The sequence below is a fragment of the Diadema setosum genome, chromosome 17 (genome assembly GCF_964275005.1).
Source record: "Diadema setosum chromosome 17, eeDiaSeto1, whole genome shotgun sequence".
NCBI lineage: Eukaryota > Metazoa > Echinodermata > Echinoidea > Diadematoida > Diadematidae > Diadema > Diadema setosum.
The window spans coordinates 18,731,602-18,754,829 of NC_092701.1; the positions used below are offsets into that span (position 1 = coordinate 18,731,602).

Here is a 23,228-nt window from a genome sequence, read left to right on the forward strand (position 1 = left end):
AACATCCCCGCTACATACTACCCAAGTCCGTTCTTTTTCCGTTCTGTTTTCGCCAATTTTTACCAATTCTGTCAATTTCTGGAGCGGATGAAAGCGGATGGAGCCATCCCCGAAATTTTGCTCGTACGCTGTGTCCTTTCTGCATACGTTTTGTGTCCATCGGCCAGTGGGACCGGGCCTTAAGTCATTGCTAAATATTATCTGACTCTCATCATATCACTAGTTGATCCACTCATACGCAAATTGCCTTTTCGTGACTGGCCCCTAGCATTTTCTCCGACTCATGTCCAACTATTTATGTTTTAAACTTGTGTAATTATAATGTTTTCTGTTGTTATACTGTCTGCTAAGTTTCCTTCATCTTTACCCCCCCCCCCCTTGATTTCAGCATGGGGCACATCCAGTGTGCAGCAATAGTTGCTTAGATTTGATTTTGTTGTTTACCCGTGCAGATAAAAATCACACAAAATCTTATTTTTTCCTCTGTTTACTCAAAGTTAATTAGGTCCATGTGACATAGTTTTTAATTGTATTACCTTTATCATACAATCACACAAACATTTTGCATAACAATCGTCATTCTGTGTTCATGATTGTTTACAGTTTTGTTATTATCATGTTTACGGTTATTACATTTACAGTTGACTATGTATTGCATTTAGGGTCGTTATTACATTTAGTGTTAAAATGTATTACATTTAGGGTTAAGACGTATTACGGTTGATATTACATTTAGGGTTAAGAAATATTATATTTAGGGTCGATATTACATTTAGCGTTAAAATGTATTACATTTATAGGGTTGATATTACATTTAGGGTTAAAAATTATTACATTTAGGGTCGATATTACATTTACCGTTAAAATGTATTACATTTAGGGTTGATATTACATTTAGGGTTGACTTGTATTGCAGTTAGGGTTGTTATTATATACATTTAGGGTTGACATTATTACATTTAGCGTTGTCTCTGGTTATTACATTTAGGGTTAAAATGTATTACATTTAGGGTTGACTTTATTATTACATTTAGGGTTAAAATGTATTACATCTAGGGTTGTTATTACATTATGGGTTAAAGGGTATCACGTTATAGGGTCGTTATTACATTTAGCGTTGTTATTACATTTAGGGGTGATATAATTGCTACCCTTAACATATGTCAGTATCAAGTTGATGGAATGTGTATTTAATTTTCATGAAAAATGAATTTTCCGTTCTACTGTTGTTGCTGCTTTCACTCAATCCACATTTTCTTTGGGTTTGGGTTTCCTTTAAGTAAACACGAGGTGCGGGCAGAGCACCGTTTCATATTGGAGGTTCGTCTGGAGTGCGGTGGCCACATGTTACCGCGGCAACGTCGTCGAGCGCTTTGCCTGGCGATGAAGCAAATTTTTCAATGATACTTCTAAAATTGTTTCGTTCTGTGTTACTACAGGTTTTTATACGCTTAAATCAAGTAAAAATAGTAGAGCTTTTAAGATTAAAATGTCAAAATCACTTCTTAGCCCTATAAAAGCCTTATCCCAAGCAATACATCAGAGGTTTAATATATTTCTATATAATTATTGTAATGAAAAGCGCCCCCACATGCTGACCTTGAGAAATTTCAACCATAACAAATAGTGACGGTTGACTTGCTTTTTCTTTGTGGCAAATATGAAATTGATTGATAAAAAAATAAAAGCATACATACTGGGGATAATGAAATATAAAGAAAAATATGATTTTAGCATATTTCCTATGTATTTCTTTATATTTTGGTAAATAACGCCCTCAATAGGTGACCACGAGAAATTTCAAATCTTGTGTCATGTAGAGTATGAGTTGCTCTATCCATGTGCCAAATATGACGGTGATATATCATATAATAAAGAAGCCTGGAAGGGGTCAAAATAGCTTGGGCTTTATAGGGTTAATTATTTACTATTACAACAGATTATTGATATCGTCAGCATTAATTTTATCGTCAGTGCCTGCATACCCAATGCATGCATGCACTCTGTACGTACAGTGAATTTTATACACGTCCCCCCCCCCCTCCCTTTTTTCCCGTGTTTTTTGTTTGTTTGTTTTTTTAAACGTACGTAAGTGATACAAAGCGCGCTCATGACCGCGTTCTAGGATTTGCGGTTCTGCATGTTTGACGTGCAGTGTTCGTGCGGAGACCTTTTATAACGGAACTACACCGTTCATTAAAATATTGTTCCTCCACTGTTCATCCACTGTTCGTGCGAGATAGGTAGATAGTGGACGACCTCCGGACGTCATCGGCACTGTTCAGCGTCCTGTATGAAAGGGGCATTCGTCCTTTTACATCATAGGGAACACACTGACATTCTACCTTGGGGCTTGATAATAATATCTCTAAAGGTTCTGTTATGTTTTTTTAGCAGCAAATTGATACATGTCTAGAACGTCACCAACATTACAAATTGCATTATGGGTCGACACTTTGTTTAATGATCCACTCGCTCACCCTACGAGATAGCAAAGACAATACTAAAAGAACATACTTTAAATCCACGCCTACACTTCTCCTATTTCTTATGTACATTTGGCATGCGTAATCACCATTATAATGAAGACTCCTCTTTTTTCCTTTCATTTTGATTTAATCTAATTTAGGGGGAAATCCGGACCAGTTCAGCGTTAGTCTGACAATTATTGAAAGTAGCCCTTTAAAGGCACCATAGCGAGATTTAAAAAAGAAATCGAACATACTTATAAATCAAGGAAGTTATGAAGGGACTGTGCTATCATCAATTGTTTGCAAAACAGTTCTCGAAGAGTTGATATAACTTTGCAAATCTGTGAGCTGGTTATGTCATTACCTCACAAGTTTCCATTAGTCGTGTACATTAAGAAAAATGTGATGAAAATCCATTTTCTGCTATAGAATTAGTAAACTGTGATGTATATTACAATGTATTGGTCTAATAACTTCAAAATAATGATCCTCACATATATAATATGATTTGATATTTGTTGCAAAAAAAAAAAAAAAACAATGGAAATTTCAAGATTTTGTGTACAAATTCAATACATGACATACTCATTTGGATATTATATACTGACTGCTCAGGAACATTGTGTCTGTATGTGTATTTGAAAAATAGGAAGCCATCATAGGTTCATTGATTTTTATCCGAATCTTATAGAATTTTTATGAGTGTTTTTGTGAATTTCCACACGTTCTTATTGCAATAACTTTTCAATAGTCTATAATTCCCCTAAAAGGAATCTGTTCAATGACGTTTCATGTGATACTTGTGTTCAAAATAATTATCACTTGTGGCATGTCGCGCCTGGATTAATGGATTCTACTGATTCTCACCTGTTTTGCGTAACTTTCATATGGACCTTCTGATTCTAATTTGTAATGACATCATTCATCTCTTTGAACCCTCTTTGTTACCTACATACACAAATAGAGATTAGAAAATATTTCAGACAAAAAAAAGCAGCAGTCTATATGAAAAGATATGATAGGCGTTGCACATTTTTTTTTCAAGTATTCATCGCAGTCACAGCAATATGACTATGCAGACATTTTCTCTGTCAACATATGAAAATATTTTTTGTCATACTCTCACAGATAGCACAGATGAATGGTGTCAACTGTTACGATCTACTGGCAATATCTTTGGTGTCATGCAATACAAATGGCATTTTCTGCAACAAATAATGCTATTGCGATTATACAGCTTGGACACTTGAAATCTATGAAGTGAATGTCAACACTATTACTCTAAAAGATACTATCAAAATAATTACAAAAGTATCGAATAACACAGGGCTGGCAAATGGGAATAAATAGAATCTAATCCAGTTGTGAATCCAGAGGGGGCGCACAGGGCGCGTGTCCCCTTTTATTTTTTTTTTAAACAGAAGAAATAAAAAGAAAAAATGGGGCGCGTGCGCCCCCCCCCCCCTTTTGTAAAGATGCCCCCTCTTCACGTAATTCCTGGATTCGCCTCCGAAATCAAAATGATGCGAAACACCTAATCAGTTTTGTTTTGGTTTTTGGTTGTTGTTGGTTTTTTTTTTTTTTGGAATGTGGGGGATTCAAGTCAAAATCAAACTTGATTTATGTGCTGCTTCAAATTTAGACATGCTTAAACCTCATAAGAATGTGGGAATTCAATATTGTCTTTATGCGAAGAATCTAATAGAAGCTTAAGATTACAATCTGGTTTACTCTGTTGCCGGTTATCTGATCAAAATTAAAATTCCAATTTTGATGAGATAACCCGCAGTAAGATATACCAGAATCTTGATAATGTTCAAAGATCAATAAAACCATACAATAATGCAAAGGCTATCTTCATTTTCCACATCAGTGTGAAACATGCGTGTATATATATACATACTACACAACTATCCAGGTACCATGACTCTGTCATGAAACTTAATGGGTGCAGAAAAAGAAAAACAAGTGAAAAGATTAAAGACATTCGATACATACTTACATCAATCAATTCCTGGCTTTGTGATCTGTATCAGACGAAGTCATCGTTCACAGAGAATTCACCAGAATTTGGTGTCAGTGGGGACTGTAAGGATACTTATATCAATTTCCCCCAGCCATGAATCCCCAACCTTCTCTCCATAGGTCCTGTTTTTCACTGATAAATCATCCTTTCCGCACAATGTTTCCACTCTTATCTGTGTGTTTCCAGAAACAATGATGTGGTTTTGTTTTGTTTTGTTGGGTTTTTTTTTTTTTTTTTTTTGGTTCTCTTGTGTGTTTGTTTTTGGTTTTGTTTTGTTTTGTTTTGTTTTGTTTTTTGTTTTTTTGGTTTGTGTTAATGAACATGCTGACACGGTTTGATTGCACAGGCTAAAATTTCCAATCGTACATGCATATTCCGTACATTTGTGTAAAGTTATTTCTATATAACCCCTCATTGCCAGTACTCAAAACCGAAGGAAAGAGATTTTTTTTTCTGCGTAGGGGGGAGTTTATGCAAGTGAAAAAAAAAGAAACATAACTGAGCTCGTATAAATGCTACATTAGGATGTTGCAATTTTTTTTCTATTCGTTTTCAAACAAGTTGGTCTCCTCGACGGGCACTCCCTAACCAGCTAGGAGACGATTTGATGTTCCAGTCTAAAATTATTCTTACAAGGCCTGGTTTATGACGCGTTCCTCTGTGCATAACACATTGATAATGTACATAATGTGTTAAGAAATTGATGTGGTACTCTCGGTGTTAAGATGGTAGGCCTATATAGGGCCTACAGTGTAAGTAGTCTGCATGGGGGGGGGGGGGGGTGGTGACCGTATGCACCAAAGAAATCCATACAACACATCTTGATGATATGGATAAACGTATACGACTTACCTAGGTTATATTTTCTCATGATCAAAATAAGGTCGTGAAGATGAATATTATCTTCTTCCCCTTTTTTTTTTCCGATGATAACTGACACTTAATGTTTTCGGATTTCTAGGAAAACCAAGCCAGAGAGCGCAGTATAACCACATAGATGAATTAAATGAGTGGTGGACTGATACTGAAGGCACTCTGAAAGGGTTTATATTAAGTTATTTTGTTGTGTACCACATCCACATCTCCCTGATGTCTCTTCTCCCTCATGCATTGAATGACAACATTCACAGTTCTTGATTCTCATTAATTACTTTGTATTATTATTAAAGCTATAGCCCTATTGTACATTTGTGACAATAACCACATGGCTGTATTATGTGTATGTGTGCATAAGTGCCCTGCGGGCACCATGGGTGGGGAATGCACACTACAGTAGTGTAGAACATTGTATGCGTTGAACTATGGAGTATGTTGCCCACTGTGTGTATCATTGGTCATGCCTATGCAGTGCCTATGTACACTTATTGCATTGAGAAGTAAAACACAACTGGTTCAATAATAATGTTAAAGGACAAGTCCACCTTCATATACATGTGGATTGAGTGAATGTAGCGATATCAGTGGAACACATCGATGAAAGTTCGGGGAAAATCAGACAATCCAACATAATTATTATGTCCGATCAAAAGTTATGATATTTTTGTTACAGTGTCTGCTCAGTCACTGCTGGATGAGAGGACTACTATAGTGTGTGATGTCACATGCGTAAAACGATAAAAACGAAAATATAAAGAGAATTTCAAGAAATGTATTTTATCTCTTTTATTATTTCCTTGACTTGTCACTGACGTATGCTAATAAAGGGTAATATTATTCACCCTGTCTTCTGAAAGAGGCAAATATGTCAAATCTTTGTTACATTTTCTTTGTATCGTATATAAACATGTGACATCACAAGCTTTAGTATAGTCTTCTCATCCAGCAGTGAGCGAGCAGAAACTTCAAAAATTCATAACTTTTGAACAGATTGTCCGATTTTCCTCAAACTCTCACTGAGTGATCTGTTCTACTAATATCCTTTAACGCCCACCTTACAAACGAGTCACGCATGAAACTGTCAGTTCACAAGAGTAAACTCTGTGTAATTCTCTTCACCACAGGACAACAAAATCACATCCTTGGTCATACTCACACAGTAATTGCCTCCAAAATTGAATATAAGCATGTTCATCAACAGAAAACACAAAAGCCACTATTAAATGTACTGTGCAATAAATTTTCTGAAACATTTCTAGGTTTTGTCCAACTCATAAAGTCTTCAACTTTTCCTGTGTGTTTGTGATCACTTTGACCTTATTCTTTTTAAATCTCTCAAATATTTTCCTTCGTCAGGAAATAAAAGGTGAAGGCAATGCGTTTATCGCTACTCAATCAATGATTCATGCTCAAATAACCTCTCTCCCTGATTGTTTTTACTCTTCCTTTTTCCCTGTTACAATTCTCTCTCATTTTGCACTACACATCTGAGGTGCTTGGTGCACATAAATGTGTTGCATCCATTAAGTGACTATACAGTGTTGTTCTGGGGGCAGATTTGCACAATTTGTTATACACACTACATGACTGCAGTTAACCCTTGGTATCAACAGAAATTTGAAAGACTGGTATGGTGTCAGGAATGGGGCTGCGGAAAACACACTGGTAATGTATGCACTAGCTCTCTCTCAGACTATACATGATTATGTGCGATCTCTCTCTCTTTCTCTTTCTCTCTCTCTCTCTCTCTCTCTCTCTATATATATATATATATATATATATATATATGAAGAGTTTGTTTGCAAAAACCGATAAATCCAAATTTGCCAAATGGAGATATTTGCGATTTAAGGTCAAGAAAAATAAAGAGAATAATAAGAAAATTTTTGCTTCTTTTGACCGTAACTTAAAAAATGTACCTTTATATGTAGTGACCGATACATCATTTAAAAGGTATTGTTTTGTACTTTATGACAGAGACCGTACTTAAAAATCTTCAAAAATTGACTTATCGGTTTTTGCGAACAAACTCTTCATATATATATATATATATATATATATATACATTGTATATATATATATATATAATTATATATATATTTCAGTGTTTATACTACGTAATTGCCTTCAATAATGCATTTAAAAATCGCACATTTGTCTCTGGAAAAATTGTATTTCTTTATCATGTCCTCAAAGTGCTCTTTGATCGCAAATTCAATCACCTGGAAAGTATTCTTTTTGTTCCAGTTTTGAATATGAAGTTGGTCCTTTCTGCGATGCCCTTTTTATTGTTGTGTACAATAAGTTAACATGTATACGGTTGACCCATGTTGCACTCTGTAAATCTGGAAGATGTGCCGTACACACGAAACAATTCAGTTCCAAAATAAAAGAACAGAACGTTAGAAGGATGTAGTTTTATGATTGGCTGTAATCAATCGCTCCAAAGTAAATTGTCCTCGTGTCTCCTGTGAATGAGTAATAATGATGTTTATTTATGTAAGTTAGATGCATTATGGTTCATTTTAAGATTTCACATGCAGTAAGATGCTCTAGACTGCGTAACTATTGACGTATACACAACGTAGATTATTGTGGTCCTGGAAATGCTTACTTGATTCACCGCCAATATCCCAATGTATTCTGATCTTCATCGGGAAAGGAATAAAGTAAGTGGCTAATTCACTGACAAAATGTGCCTTGGAATAGCCAATTAGATATACTGTCAAATTTGGCCAACCACGTGCTACCTCTCTGTTGAGTAGATTCTTCTACATGCCGGGAATCCCCAACAAAGGGCACAATAAGGAGGTTGTAGTCCTGACTGTGTAGTGTGAATAAAATTTATCAGTCCAGAGTTCCACTAAAGTGGCTTCTGCTGAAGTAGTTAACTGTCATCGGTTGCGGACTGTTTGAGCAATGTGCCAAAGAGGTTCAGTCAATGGCAGTACATGTACTGCAGTCATCTGTTGTTGTTTTTTTATACTCACTTGCAGGTAAAGATAGAGCTCACTGGTCATTGGAGGAGGTCATTGCACCCTAGACAGAGGACCCCAAGCGCCTTGCCTGAACAACGGAACATCTTCTCTTCAGTGGAATCGCACAGCTTCTACTTTTAGACTTTCAAGTTTCTTAGGAAGGAACATGCAATGGACATGAGTGGAGACTTTTCAAACTTTCTGCCTTCGGAGGGACTTGATTTCGATGTCTATGCCTCTTAGTGGTTTTTAGTGTTTGAGGGATGGAATTAAGGTGTTTAACAAGCAGCATTTAGCCCGTAAAGAAAATGAAGTAAACAACAATTTTAACTGTAAAAATACCTCAAGGACAAATTACCAAAGATTAAACGTAGGGTCCAAAATAGTATCCACGTATGTAGTGCGAGTGTCTCAATACATGCAATATGAATTTACTCCGGCAATCCGAAGCAATGCTGTATTGATTTCCTTTTTTTATCCTCTTACGTTTAGTCAGGGATATGAGATACGTGGACATACGTACCATACTAGCTACTGTTCATCGTAGGCAGAGTTGCCTGAAGTGACTGAAACTGCGGTTTAGTTAATAATTTGTGTGATTTGGGTTTAGAATGTTCTTCTCAGAGGTTTGTCAAAAATGAGAGGCAGGAAGGGAAATATCGATAAGAGCGGGGAGATGCGTTCTCGCAAGAGGATGATCGATGGCAAGGGTAGCAGGCTGATTGCCGCTGGAGATGAACCTGGCGGTAACGGACCATCCGGAAACCATGAACAAGAGGGACCAAAGTGGGATACTTCAGAGCTTTCAGTTCAGCAGATTCCCGAGCCGGGGGAGATGGGTTGCCTCTGGAGAAATCTGCGCCTCCACAAGGGGTTAATTTTCGCCTTTGCCTCGTGCATTTTCGTGTCATCTGGCTCCATTGGTGTCAAGATGCTATCAGGGAGGATTTCTCCCTCAGAGGTGGTCACCATACGTCTCTTTGGCTTCTTAATCTTGTCTTTACCCCTCCTGGTGCTCTTCCGCCTGTCTCTCAAGGTCACTCTAACACAGTTAAAATGGCTTCTTCTGAGAATTGTGTTTGGGGCCAGTACTATGATACTTGGTTTCTATTCCTTCCAAAACATCCCAGTTGGAGACGCGAATGCCCTTCTCTTGTGCAACACTATCTTCACAGGCATTTTTGCTTGGGTCATCATGGGGGAAAGGTATACCCTTGTTGATGCCACATTGGCTGTGATTGCTATATTTGGCGTGGCGCTGATTGCCCGGCCGTCATTTCTCTTTGGCGATCTTGTGGCGGCTCCAAAGGAAGGGAACACCCTTTTGGGAGTTCTTGCTGCGCTCCTTAGTGCCTTCTGTGCCGCCACCGTTTTCGTCATCACTAGAAAGCTGGGAGGAATCAAGGTTCATCCTCTTATCCAGATCATGGCCTTTGGTAGTGCAGGGAGTGTCCTGACTGCCATTGTGACAACAGTAATGGGAGAGTGGAAGATCCCTCAATGTGGAAGAGACAGGCTTATCGTAATATTCATAGGCATTAGTGGATTTCTTGGTCAGATCTTGATGGTTCTCGCATTTCAGTTTGAGAGAGCATCGTATGTGGCAATGGTCAGGAGTAACAATGTCATCTTCTCCTTTCTGTTAGAGTTTGCTGTATTTGGACATGTCCCGCATTGGCTGTCTGTGGTCGGAACATTATCAATTTTGCTTGGCTCGTTGGGAGTAACCATCAAGAAATGGATTGCTTCAAGGAATCATCCTCAAGGAGACGAAAATGCAGATGAAGAGGAGAGAGAATGTGAAGAGCAGATGATACCTAATTCTGATGGCAAGAAAGAGGAAGAATCACATGCATATTGATCTGATGCTTAACCTAAATATACCTACAGCATGCGATGACATCATTTATTTCATTAGCATCGTGCCTGTTAAATGCTGTATGCACTGTATACATCGTGTACATGGTATGTTTCACCGTGTTTTCATCTTCATGAATTTTGTGGGTCAGTCAATATTCGCGAAATCAACAACTCTAGAAAATCTTGAAATGTACTACAATTCATGTGTTGTTTATCATCTCAAGAGCGGCAAATTTGCAAATTTCTTTCTTTCTATTTTCTTTCTATTTCGTGAATGTGGTTCTCGATCACAAATGCAATCACTGTCAAAATTGCCTTGCAAGTAAAAATTCACAAAATAGTGTACTCTTGACAAAGAGTGCATACACAAAATGATAATCCAACTTTGGAGGGGTACAGCTGTTTCAAAATTGTCAGCTTTGGAGAGTGCAGTGTTAGTTGTGAGGAAAGGAGAAATTTTCCTACTTCAATTTATACATAATCATGCTGACAAATGTCATGCATGACTGACCACATAAACTTTACGCGTAAGACATCAATGACAAATTGCATTTTTTCCAGGTTTGAGTGTTACCGTGAAGGAACAATGAACGTCTGAATGAATGGGTGAGATCTGTCAATCAAAAGTGTCGAAATAACAGGTTAGACTGCACGATTGCAGGTTTGTGTTTAGGATTTCCTCTAAACTTTTATTGTTCATAAAACAACATGAACTTGGTCACTTCCAAAAAGGCTAACCCATTATTCATTTGTCTCTCTTCATATTAACCCTATTCCCACCGGAGCAACATGCCCCCCCCCCCCCCCCGACGTTTCGCGTGATTATTCCGCAACGCGTGATGCTCTCGCCGCAACATGTAATGACTTTTTTCTTTGAAGTATCGCGCAACTTTTGAGACCAAATGTGTCACTCCCGGGCATACCGTTTTGAAGCCACGCCCCTTTGAAAAAAAATTCGTCGACCCCAAAATTGCACAAAAAATGATTTTGTGTACAAATCCAATGTAAATTGTGTTTTTGCGATTAACTCATATAAAAATATATATTTTTACTTTCAATGGCTGATAATGATTTATTTTAGCCTGAATATGCTTTAAAAAGCTTCTAAGACAAATTTTGACAAAAAATACAAAAACAAAAATTAAAAAACAAAGAACGAAAGAAATATTCTTGAAGCCGAATTTTTGCTTCAGTATTATTGTTGAGGATATTAAAAAGAATATGTTCACCAAAAATTAGAAGTCTTGGGGCTTTATTTTTTTTAATAGGCAAAAAATATTTTGCATAAATTAGCATAAATAAATTAATTCAAAAAACATAAATTAGACTTTGAAAAATCTAGCTATACAGCCTTGTAAATTACATTGACCTCTACCGTAGTGCAAATTTTCGCGCGGCTCGCGCGATCCACGACCGAGATCTGAAGGGGGGCCAAAAAGCCCCCCCCCCCCCCCCCCGTGGTTTCAAGTCCCTCAAAAAACCCGGTGGGATTAGATGGTTTGTCACTGCGAGCTATGCTGTGAATATGAACCAAAAAAAAAATGAATTTTGGGTTGTCCCTTGTAGGCATCACGAAGTTATCGGAGAGGTGGACCATGAAATGTTAGAAGAAACCCAAAACGCAGACCCTAAACACAACCCTGCATACGTACAGGCTGACCTATTTATTTAGCCACTTTCATTGACATATTCATTCAGTGAGACATTCCTTGTTCCTACATGTGACCCTCAATCTTGGAAAAAGTCCTATTTGTCTTTGCTGCCTTTAACCTTCATGTGCTCAGTCATGCATGACATCTATTTGCGTAATTAGGTACTTTCCTTACAATTAATATTGTGCTCTCAATTGCTGACAATATGAAATAGTAACCCTCAAAATTTGGATTACTAGTACCTTTTTTTGATAAGCACTGTATAATGATGGCATAATCAGTATAATGAATTACAGAGATACATTGTTATGTCATTAATATCAACGACATTCCACTGAAGTCGATATATTGTTATAGCTGTATAATTTCATCAGTACATCCATCATTTAAATATAAACAGTACATCATACTATAATTCGAGCAACGTTTGTCTGTTTGTTCCTCTACTCCTCCCAGGTCCTTGGTCCGATCTCCACCAAACTTAGTGGGTGGATGCAGGTCGACAGCAAAATTGCGCTTGAGGGGTTCATTTTTTGGAAAGGTCAAGGTCACTGGGGTCAAAGGTCAAATAACTTCAGACACCCGATAGAGGGCGCTATGTAGGCCTACTTATATGGGGATTCCCCCCAGAAATATAATCAGACACCCGATAGAGGGCGCTATGTAGGCCTACTTATATGGGGATTCCCAGGTGTACGCCAAAGAGATTTTTCTCCTCAAAATCTCTTTGGTGTACGCCTACTTATGCTTCCAGCAAGTTTGGCCAAGATCGGACCAAGGAGTAGCGCAAAACAGATATTTGACGTCTGTTGACCCAGTGACCTTGACCATTTCTAGGGGAATCCCCATGGAGGATTTCTGACACTCCACGGGTACATTGACTAGTGTACATTAATGTGTGTAGCTTTTGTGTGTTTAGGAGGAAGAATGTGTATTACATAATAATATTCTTGTCAGTGTTAATGCCAGTTAATGCCACATATATGCATAAAATAACAAAATGTTATGACATGCAGTTGTAAGTGAGCATGTTCTAAATTTCATTAATTTCAAAATGTTTAACGAGTGTAATTTTGCAGTGTAATTTTGCAGAAAACTGTTGTGTCTTATTCAATTATCACAGCATTTTATTTATTTATTTATTTATTTATTTTTACTTTTTTTTTGCATTGTATAGCCTCGATTTTCTAAGTCCATTTTCTTGCGTCAGAACATGGCTCATAACACTGAAAGGTGCTGGCTGTAGACGCTAATTTGTTACACACTTTGGAAGTGAATTTTCCTTGAGCATGAAGAGAGTACTTTTCATAATGCACAAATTGGACCATTTTCTTTTTTTTTATGAGAGTGCTGCACTGCATGCACGTACGAATACATTGTATACACATATACGCAAGCTAAATCTTGAATATTCGTGTGTTTTGAAAATACGTTTGCTCTGCTTTTGTTTGTATGTGCGATGTAATGATAATTTAAATGTTTAGAAAAAGCCGCATAAGTTGCGTATGAAGTCTATCAGAATATGCTATGCTGTATATCAATTCACCAAATGAAGACTTGTTATAGAAATTATAGGAAAGTACTATTTTCACTGCATTTGATTTAATTGCAGCGATCAATTGAGATTTAAGTTTCCTGATACAAAAAAAAAATGTAGAGTGCAACATTGTCAAAAAGGTTCATGGTACGGTGATCATTCTTAAAGAAAGTTGAATAGTTAAGTTGAATAGTAGAAATGGGAATGGTAAATGTTAGTACACATAGAAGAATGTTCATACTGTTCACCTCTCCCTTGGGTTTAGTAGTGGAGTAGGTTTCCCAAAATGCTGCCAAAATGTGATTGTTCTGTGATTTTGGAATTACGTAACGTAATTTATTCTCATTATTCACCGAAGAGGGCTTTTGGCACGATGAATATAAGAGGGATTTTTGTTGTTGTTGTTGTTTGCTTGCTTGCTTGCACAAATCTCTAAGACTAGTAAAAAGAAAACTGTTCACAGGGGAAAACGTGACGAAAACTTGAGAATCGCATTTCACTTGACTAATGGTTATTGTTATTTTCCTGTGGTCAGGCACAAATCCCAAACTCACAATCAGCCCATGTTAGCAGTGGGCGTTGTGCAATTAGAATATTACCCTATCCAACATGACTGTCCAAGACTAACTTGGTCCGAAGCGCAATCGCAGGTACTGCATACGGTTATAATGTTTCTTGCTCAGAAGTAGCGTGGTGTTATGGCGCCAATATTGCCTTACTGTTGCATGTTATTAGGTCCTGTGTTTATTTTAGCTTATATGCCTCATCTGTGTCATCTAACCAACTCTTTTAGCTGCGACTGTCAAAACGTTACTGAGGCCTCGGTGCTTCCCGCTTGCCTGATAAAGAGAAACTACATTGATACGTTTTGTTTTACAAAACAAAAATCTTATTGTGTGAGAATGGCTCTACCTATACTGAAGGAGAACGAAGTATCTCAGCAAAATATGCAGAAAATGTAAAAAAGGAAGAAATTTTCAGTCCTAGATAATCATTTCTGTGTAAATATACGGATTGTGTTAAAATGCTTTTGTGTTTAGAATGGGTATGTAAGTGGCTTTAGGGTTCATTTCCCCTGAAAAAAAAAAAACTATAAAGTTGGTATAGCACATTTTAAACATATTGTCATCATACTGATGGTATTGTTGAAACATCTTACATTTGTCGTTGTACAATCTGAAACTTTCTCAAATCAAAGAGAAAATAGACATACTTTCCAGTACTGGTTTGAAGTTTTCTAGATAGTTTACATACAGTGTAGTATTTCCATCATAATTCAGTGGTTTGCTATTAAATTCGCATCGATTAGACAGCTTATCTACTTTTGTTATCATCCATGGTCCGTTAGTGCTGACACTCGCAGTGAAACTGAAATGGGAACATTTTATTGGTGATGATGATGATGATATTATACTGACTGTTAACCATTCACTTTTCATCGCAGGGCGGAGTTGTAAAAACTGATCGAAATGTCTTAGAAATTTATTATCAAAGATTGTGTTTTGCAGTATATTCTGGTCTATAACTTGTGTCATGCCAAAGGTTATGTTTTGACTGGAATTTTTGAATGGGACTCCAGCTCCTTGCTCTATTCTCCTCCCTGATCTCAAATAACCCAATATCATTGTTATATCTGTCTCCTCAGAAAAAGTTTGTACCGCGCCTCGATTGCAGTGTAAGTTGTAGATAGTTGTGATGATATGAATTAAGCAAACCTTGATGTGCATGAATATGAATTAACAACAAACCTTCGTGTGTGGTAAAGTGAAGTTACAAGGCACTGCTTCAAGCGCCGAAAAAAAAAATCGAACATCATTGCTGAATACAGTCGAAAAAATAAATGAGTCCTTCTCCCATACAAATACAAAATGAATTTTTGAAGAAAAAAACAAAGAAATCGGTGAATTAATGCGATGAAATGTGAAGACACATGAATTTTGGTAAAAGAAGTCATGCCATATGTTCTCCAGATTTGCATTCAATTTCTAGATAAATATTTCGCATCTAAAGGATGCAGATGGCGCTATTGTCCTTACCTCAGTAGTGCCAAAAATAGGGCACTAATTTAAACCTTAAAAGCAAAACATTCCAGTTTGACTTTGTGTATTCTGCGGTCCTGCAATGTAAACCATTGTTCCTATCGGTCGTTGCTCGATGGCTCAGCGTGTATGTCACGGTTAAAAGACCTATATTAATGCATGTTGACTTCTGTTGATCTATATAACATCCTGACCATCACTTGTGGTTAAAAAAAAAAAAGATAGATATATATATCCAAGATAAATTTTATGATAGTATGTTCTGCACAAACAGAAACGTAAAACAACAAATAAATGCAGCCCATCAGATTGTACTTACGACAGTATCTGTCAATCAGAGCTGCCTTATATTATTGACTAACAGTAGACATGGAATGTACCTTCATCTGAATGATCTTAGAAAGAGTGCAGGTGTAAAAATGATATGATAGTGCAAGCAATAATAAACTTAATCACATTATAATTATGTACAATGTTGGAGCCTCAATTCATTTTATTATTCATTCTTTCTTAAGCCAAGGTGGTATTCCTAGAAAAGCAAAGTTAATCGCTGTCTTTTCTCCCTTTTTTTCTGAAGATGACCCTCTGGACCTTATTAATTAGCGCCCTGTATCATTTCTCTCTTCTGTTCGTGAAAATTCCTTTTTTTTTATTTGTGTATACATGAACGCTTTCCGTTTTACTCCATTGTAATATCTTCTTGAACTCCTAATTTGGTGACAAAACTACCATACATATACCGAACAAATGAATCAGTGCAAGTATACACTTTCCTTTACATCGATGGTAACATGAGGCATACGCATGCGCGCATGCACACACACACACACACACACACACACACACACACACACTCACGCACGTATCTTATTTCATACATTCATGATTTCCAAACTTATCCGATAGATTGTCGTTCATATCATTTGTTGACGATTAAAATACTGTTATTTCACATGGTGACCAAAAACTACTGCTTGAAATGGTAACCAGGGGGGTATTTCATAAAGCTGTTCGTAAAGTTACGAACAGCTTACGAGCGACTGGTGATCAGTTCTGATGTGCTATACTTATCAGAATTTCCATAATTCAGCACAAGAACTGATCACCAGTCGCTCGTAAGTCGTTCTTAACTTTACGAACAGCTTTATGAAACTCGGCCCAGGAAACCTATTTCATTTGGAGAGTAGTTACAGTCTAACAAATTTCAAATACACACACAAACACAAAAACCCTAGAAGTTATGTTACCAAATAACGCTGCTACTCCTCTAATTTCTTTGTGTACCGCTTGAATTTTTCATCTGACTATATTTCTTGGTGTAATCATAAGCGGTGAATTGTCATAGAAACTTCACATATAATAAATCATATATGTCTGAAGGTCAGAAACTGTCCAAAATGTACAGTACATCCCTCTGCTGCCTCACATCTGCATAGTATTGTGTGTAAATACACACACACACACACACACACACACACGTATATATATATATATATATATATATATATATATATATATATATATATATAACGAGAGTAAGGAGGCGGTAGACGTTGCTTTCATTCCTCACAAGTGATTTTACTTCAAGCTTTCGGGCTTTCTGCCCTTTGTCAAGACTGAGGACAAATCGGACAAAATACAAAACATGGATATCATATACAAAAAATAATGATGATCAAAGCAATAGTGAAAATAACGACTGTGATAGAGGCAGAGACGGCAGAGAGTAAATACACAGATGGGAGTGTATTTATGCATCAATCTTACATAATATAACTTGCATACATACAATCACATCAATTTTTGTATATGATATCCATGTTTTGTATTTTGTCCGATTTGTCCTCAGTCTTGACAAAGGGCAGAAAGCCCGAAAGCTTGAAGTAAAATCACTTGTGAGGATTCAAAGCAACGTCTACCGCCTCCTTACTCTCGTTATACACACTCCTAAAAGATGCGACGGCCCAGGGGTTCAGCGTTTTACAGCCATTTTATGTTTTTATCACATATACATATCATATATTATATATGTAATGAGTAACAAATGGAGCCGGGACTCGCAATGTTGGTTACGGAAGTTCTTTTTATTCGCATGTTCTGATCATCGGAACAACAAACCCCCTGCCGGAGACAAAGATAGTTGACTCTCACTCGCTCTGCTTCACAATATCAAGATGTTTCGAGTTGTCAAAGTTGCCGATATGAAGTCAGCAGAGGAAAACTTTTCTATATCTTGGGTTTATATGGGACCCTTCCCAAAAACGCATTCTAACTTTAAAGTCCAATCCACCTACGCACAGTTCTACGTCACTTTTTCTGCCACTTTGTTTGGGTGGAGGGCTATGAGGTCATAGCTTGACCCAAGGAGGACAGGGAGTGGACATTATGCCCAAATTTGGCAAGTAAAAGGAAAAAAAAATTGACCGGAAGGATTGGACTTGCAGAATGACGCAGGATTACTCATTTTCCAGAAAACTTATTTCTTTGTTACTTTTTGTTTTAATGTGACTCTCAGAAATCTTTCGTTCCTTTTGTTTTAACAAAAACCACAATGTTACACTCTCCCCTGCTTCATCAGCATTGTTTGCACAGTCATACATAAAAACGATAGACGGAAGATTATAATCCAGATTCAACAATATTTTGACTTAAGTCCCAAACAGTCTAAAGGAATGTCTTCAGAAATTATAACATGAAAATGCATCCTTGTACTCAACATACCGTAAATGCCACAATATCAATGATATACTATTCTTTTTACTTTTGATTTGGACGGAAGAAATTTCATTCCTTTTCAAATAAGAAATTGCATCTTGCCACTCTTGAGATGATATACAACGTATTTGTGTTACATTATTCAAACTTTCTTAAGTTGTTAAACTTTGGTTTCCTCTCAAAATTTGTGAAGATGAAAACACTGTGAAACATGCCACATATACCATGTAAACATTCAACAGGCATGATGCTAATGAAACATGTGTGGAATCAAATCAATGCTCATGTGCTTCTTCCTCTTTCTTGTCATCAGAATTAGGGATCATCTACTCTTCACATTCTCTCTCCTCTTCATCTGTATTTTCCTCTCTTTGAGGTTGATTCCTTCAAGCAATCCATTTCTTGATGGTAACTCCCAAAGAACCAAACAAAACCAATACTGTTCCGATCACAGACAGCCAGTGCGGGACATGACCAAAGACAGCAAACTCTAACAGAAAGGCCACGATGACATCGTTACTCCTGACCATCGCTACGTGGGATGCTTTCTCCAGCGCAAATGCGAGAGCCATGAATATCTGACCAAGAAATCCACTAGTGCTAATAAATATTAGGATGAGCCTGTCTTTTCCACATCGAGGGATTCTCCACTCCCCAAGTGCTGTCGTCAATATGGCAGTCAGGACACTCCCTGCACTACCAAAGGCCATGATCTGGATAAGAGGATGAACTTTGATTCCTCCCAACTTTCTATATAGTTATGACAAAAACGGTTGCGATACATAAAGCACTCAGTAGTCTAGCAAGGACTCCCAAGAGGGTGTTCCCCTCTTTTGGAGCCGCCAAAAGATCGCCAAAGAGAAATGACGGCAGGGCAATTAGCGCAATCAAATATAGCAATCACTGCTAATGTGGCATCAACAATGGTATACCTTTCCCCCATAATGATCCAGGCGAAAATACCAGTAAATATGGCGTTGCACAAGAGAAGGGCAGTCGCGTCTCCTACTGGAATGTTTTGGCAAGAATAGAAACCAAAAGGTCATGGCACTGGTCCCGAACACAAGTCTCAGAAGAAGCCATTTCAACTAGTTAGAGTGACCTTGGGAGACACGCGTAAGAGCACCAGGAGGGGTAAATACAGGATTAAGAAGAAAAAGAAACGTATGGTGACCACCTCTGAGGGAGAAATCCTCCCTGATAGCATCTTGACACCAATGGAGCCAGATGACACGAAAATGCACGAGGCAAAGGCAAAAATCAACCATTTGTGGAGGCGGAGGTTCCTCCAGAGACAACCCATCTTCCCAGGCTCAGAATTATTTATGTACAGTGTGAAGGAAAACTATAGTACATACATTACAAGTATGTTTTCTGCAGCACCATTCCTGACACCATGCAGTCTTTCAGATATCTGTTGATGCCCAGGGTGAACTGCAGTCACGTAGTGTGTGTATGAGCAAATCTGCCTCCACAACAACACAACTGTTAGTCACCTGTGGGTGCAACACAAACAACACAAACACCTCAGATGTGAAAAATGAGAAAGAATAGTAACAGGGGGAAAAACAGAGAGTAAAAAACAAAAAACAATCGGAGAGAGAGGCTATTTGAACATGAATTATCGATTGTGATTACCACATGAGTAGCGATTTCCTGATGAAGGATAGGGTTTGAGAGGACTCAACAAGGATAAGGTCAAAGTGCTCATAAACACACAGGAAAAGATGAGGAACCAGCGAGTCGGACAAAGCAGAAACTGTTGCATGAAATTGACTGCATGATAGATTTAACAGTGGCTTTTGGGGGGCTTCTGTTAATGAACGTGCTGATATACAATTTTGATGGCAAGTATGGCCCATGACTTTATTTTGTTGAGGCTGTTGAGAAATGAAATAGACAGAGTTTACTCTTCTGGGGTGACAATTTCATGCGTGATTCGTTTGTAATGTGGGCATTTTTTTTTAGCAGTTGTGTTTTACTTCGAGAAGGTGTACATGGTAATGGAGAATGATACACAACAATGGGCAACATACACCGTAGTTCAACGTACAATGTTCTATACTATACCATTCCCCACAAAATCATCATAGTGCCCGCGGAGCATTTATGCACACATAATACAGCCATAGGGTTATTGTCACAAATTTACAGTGGGGCTAGCTTGATCATATAAAGTTATCAAAGTAATGAGAATCAAGATTTACAAACGGAACTCACCTTCCTACATAAATGGTAGAATTAAAGGTTCGCATTCTGTAGGCCTACATGACATGTCTACCGGAATTATGTCACTTACGCAAGAGTACACATAAAATGCACTCATCAGCGTACACGATGTAATTATTCTACCCGGTCATCGTCCTTCCACGAAGACGTTAATTATTTACAGCCTTCCACATGCTATTTCAATCCGGAATGCAGAATGCCGAAGTTTTCTAGCCAAAGTGATTATTTAGCTATGCATCCGAGATCCTTACAGGGTGCAAGTTGAACAAGATAGAATATGCGATGTATTTGAGTAGACGGGCGTTTTTGGGTTTTTTTTTTCATGATTTGGATTTTGTTTTTGTATTAATTTAGCAACCGTCACTTAATTGTGCTCTCGGATTCAGGCTGTCCGAGCTTTATTCCACCTGGTTTCGTGTACTTGTATGACGTTGACACGTGGCTACATGGCGTCACACTTCGGCAAGATGTACTGTACTCTAGTGCTGAAATTGCTACACCATTCCCTCATTTTTTTGTGTTTTCGTTTTGTTTTGTTTTTTGAAGGGAACATCTGTATATTTCTTTTCTCAATTAAAGAGTATCTGATTTGTCTTACGACCACTAATATCTTGGTTCCGTCATTAGTGGAATATTTTTTGAAATATTGTATATCTACGTAGCAACTTATACAGGTCCATTTTTTTCTTGTGAAGAAAAAGAACGCATCAGTCTTTTTGAGTCCTGCAGGAATTGCCCATTATATTTGCATACATCCATACTTATTTTATGTTCGTAGTATTCATAGAAATTTTGATAAGTTGCGCTTACTGTTAGAAAACTTTCATGAAATATCTTGTTCCTGACAGGTACATGGCTGAACTCGAACATTAATCATGAATATTTACTTTACCCGGTTACGAATTTGTATACAGAAACAGAGATAACTGAGTGGACAGTGGGGTTGATGGTTTGTATATCACGCATGAATTTGAATTTATCATCCACGAAGAGCTGAATTTCATGACTGGTGTAGTTGAATCCCTTTTTGTCGACTCGATAAATCTTAATGGAATATATATATATATATATATATATATATATATATATTGATAGGTGTTATATAATTATCAACCGGCCCCTCGGTCGAATCTAAATGATTTTTTGGTGTATATACAAAAATTAGTACAAAATGCAATCTTTACCAATAAAGATGCATTTTTGTTGGGTGATGTTAATACACTGTACTGATCTCATAAAATGCAATTCCCAAAATACTTCACAAGAATATTCTAAAGAAACCCTCATATCTGCTTCTTTCTACTGTTAATTCCCACGCCGACCCGTGTCACCGATCAATAACCTCGTAGATAATAATTCTGCAATATTCCTCCATTTTCTCAGTCTGGTATTTTTCTTTCACTCATTTGTTACCATTATCCCATATTGCAAATGTCCAAATAAAATTATTGACTAAGCAAAGGCATATATCAGAAACAACGCAAGATTACAGCAGATAATCTTAACATTTTGAAAGAAAATTTTAAAGAAATCGATTGGTCATTTGTATACAGCTCTAGTAATGTCAGTCTGTCCTATTATTTTTTGTAAAAACTATCATCTCTAAAATTTTAGACGAACATATTCCTTTGCGTAACACAAACATAGATATACATGTTTATGAATTCCATGACTTCCGTGGATAACCCAATCTCTTTTACGAGCGATCAATAGGAAAAATAATTTGTTTTGTAAGTATAGATACAACCCCACTGAAAAAATAAACAACAAAGCAACAAAAGCCCATTTTTGTGGAATGATTTGAAACATAACGACCAGTAAGAATGTACAAATTAGAAGATCATATTGTACATGCATAAACACATTTTTAAAGCAATTGAAATTACCATTTGCATAACCCGAGCTTCCTTTTTTTTTTGTCTTTTGAGGTTTTGTGTATTGTATTGTATTGCATTCCATTGCACTGTACTGTATAATTCGCTTGTTTCAACCAAGTTAAAAATTGATTATACACGCACATGTAGTTATCTATCATATTTACATTAGTTCAGTTCAGTTCAGTTCAGTTTTATTCACCATCAATTTAGGAGTATACAATAAAAAACATCCACAAAGATACATAACTATATACAAAGCAAACAAAAACAAAACAGAAAACAATTAAACTTGATGGTGGGAACCCCAGGAGAAGCAGTGCTTATAAATAGGGGCCCCAGTAATGCTTAAATATTAATATACATGTAAAACAAACAAGCAAAAGAATTAATATACATTTCAAGGTTGTACATTTGGTATGGTGGGAATGGGAAAGGAAAAAAAAAACAGCATGCATATATAAATACATATATATGCACAGATACCATGGAAAACAACAGCGAAAATCCAGGAGAGATGAAAGAAGAGTAGAAAACAAGGTGAGTATGATTTGAAAGGTGGGAGTATATAAGCGATAGATGGACTATAGACAATAGGCGTAGTGCTCGCAAGCAATGGTTTTCATTCATGTGCGTACAAGTGTGACTAGGATGACAGTAGATTTTTTTTTCAGTTTTCCCTCGGACGGAGCAAATTAAAGGACAATCTCTTAAATCGTGATAAAGTAGAACTATGCTTTATATCTTCTGGAAGAGCATTCCATAGTTTTGGGAATTTTACTTGGAATGAGTTCAGGGCTAATGTTGTGCGTACCTTTGGTTGTCGCAGTGAGTTTCTCTGACGGGTATCATACAAATGAACAGAACTATTTAATACGAATAAATCATTAAACACATTTGGTAATAATCCAGCGTGAAGCTTATACATAAAGACTAAAGAATTAAATGATATCGAATCAGTAATAGGTAAT

General features: G+C 37.1%; 1 protein-coding gene and 1 pseudogene across 1 annotated transcript; one reads left to right on the forward strand and one right to left on the reverse strand.

Annotated features, from left to right (window-relative positions):
• The first annotated feature begins 8,988 nt into the window (after positions 1-8,988).
• LOC140240499 (solute carrier family 35 member G1-like) lies at positions 8,989-10,212 on the forward strand. Its single transcript, XM_072320271.1, has one exon. It carries the CDS (start codon positions 8,989-8,991, stop codon positions 10,210-10,212), a length of 1,224 nt encoding a protein of 407 aa, XP_072176372.1.
• An 8,217-nt stretch (positions 10,213-18,429) lies between these two features.
• LOC140240500 (solute carrier family 35 member G1-like) lies at positions 18,430-21,142 on the reverse strand (annotated as a pseudogene).
• Between the last annotated feature and the right edge of the window lie 2,086 nt (positions 21,143-23,228).

Coding starts and splice junctions, on each gene's coding strand:
- LOC140240499 (XM_072320271.1), top strand. CDS start 8,989: ATGAGAGGCAGGAAGGGAAATATCGATAAGAGCGGGGAGATGCGTTCT.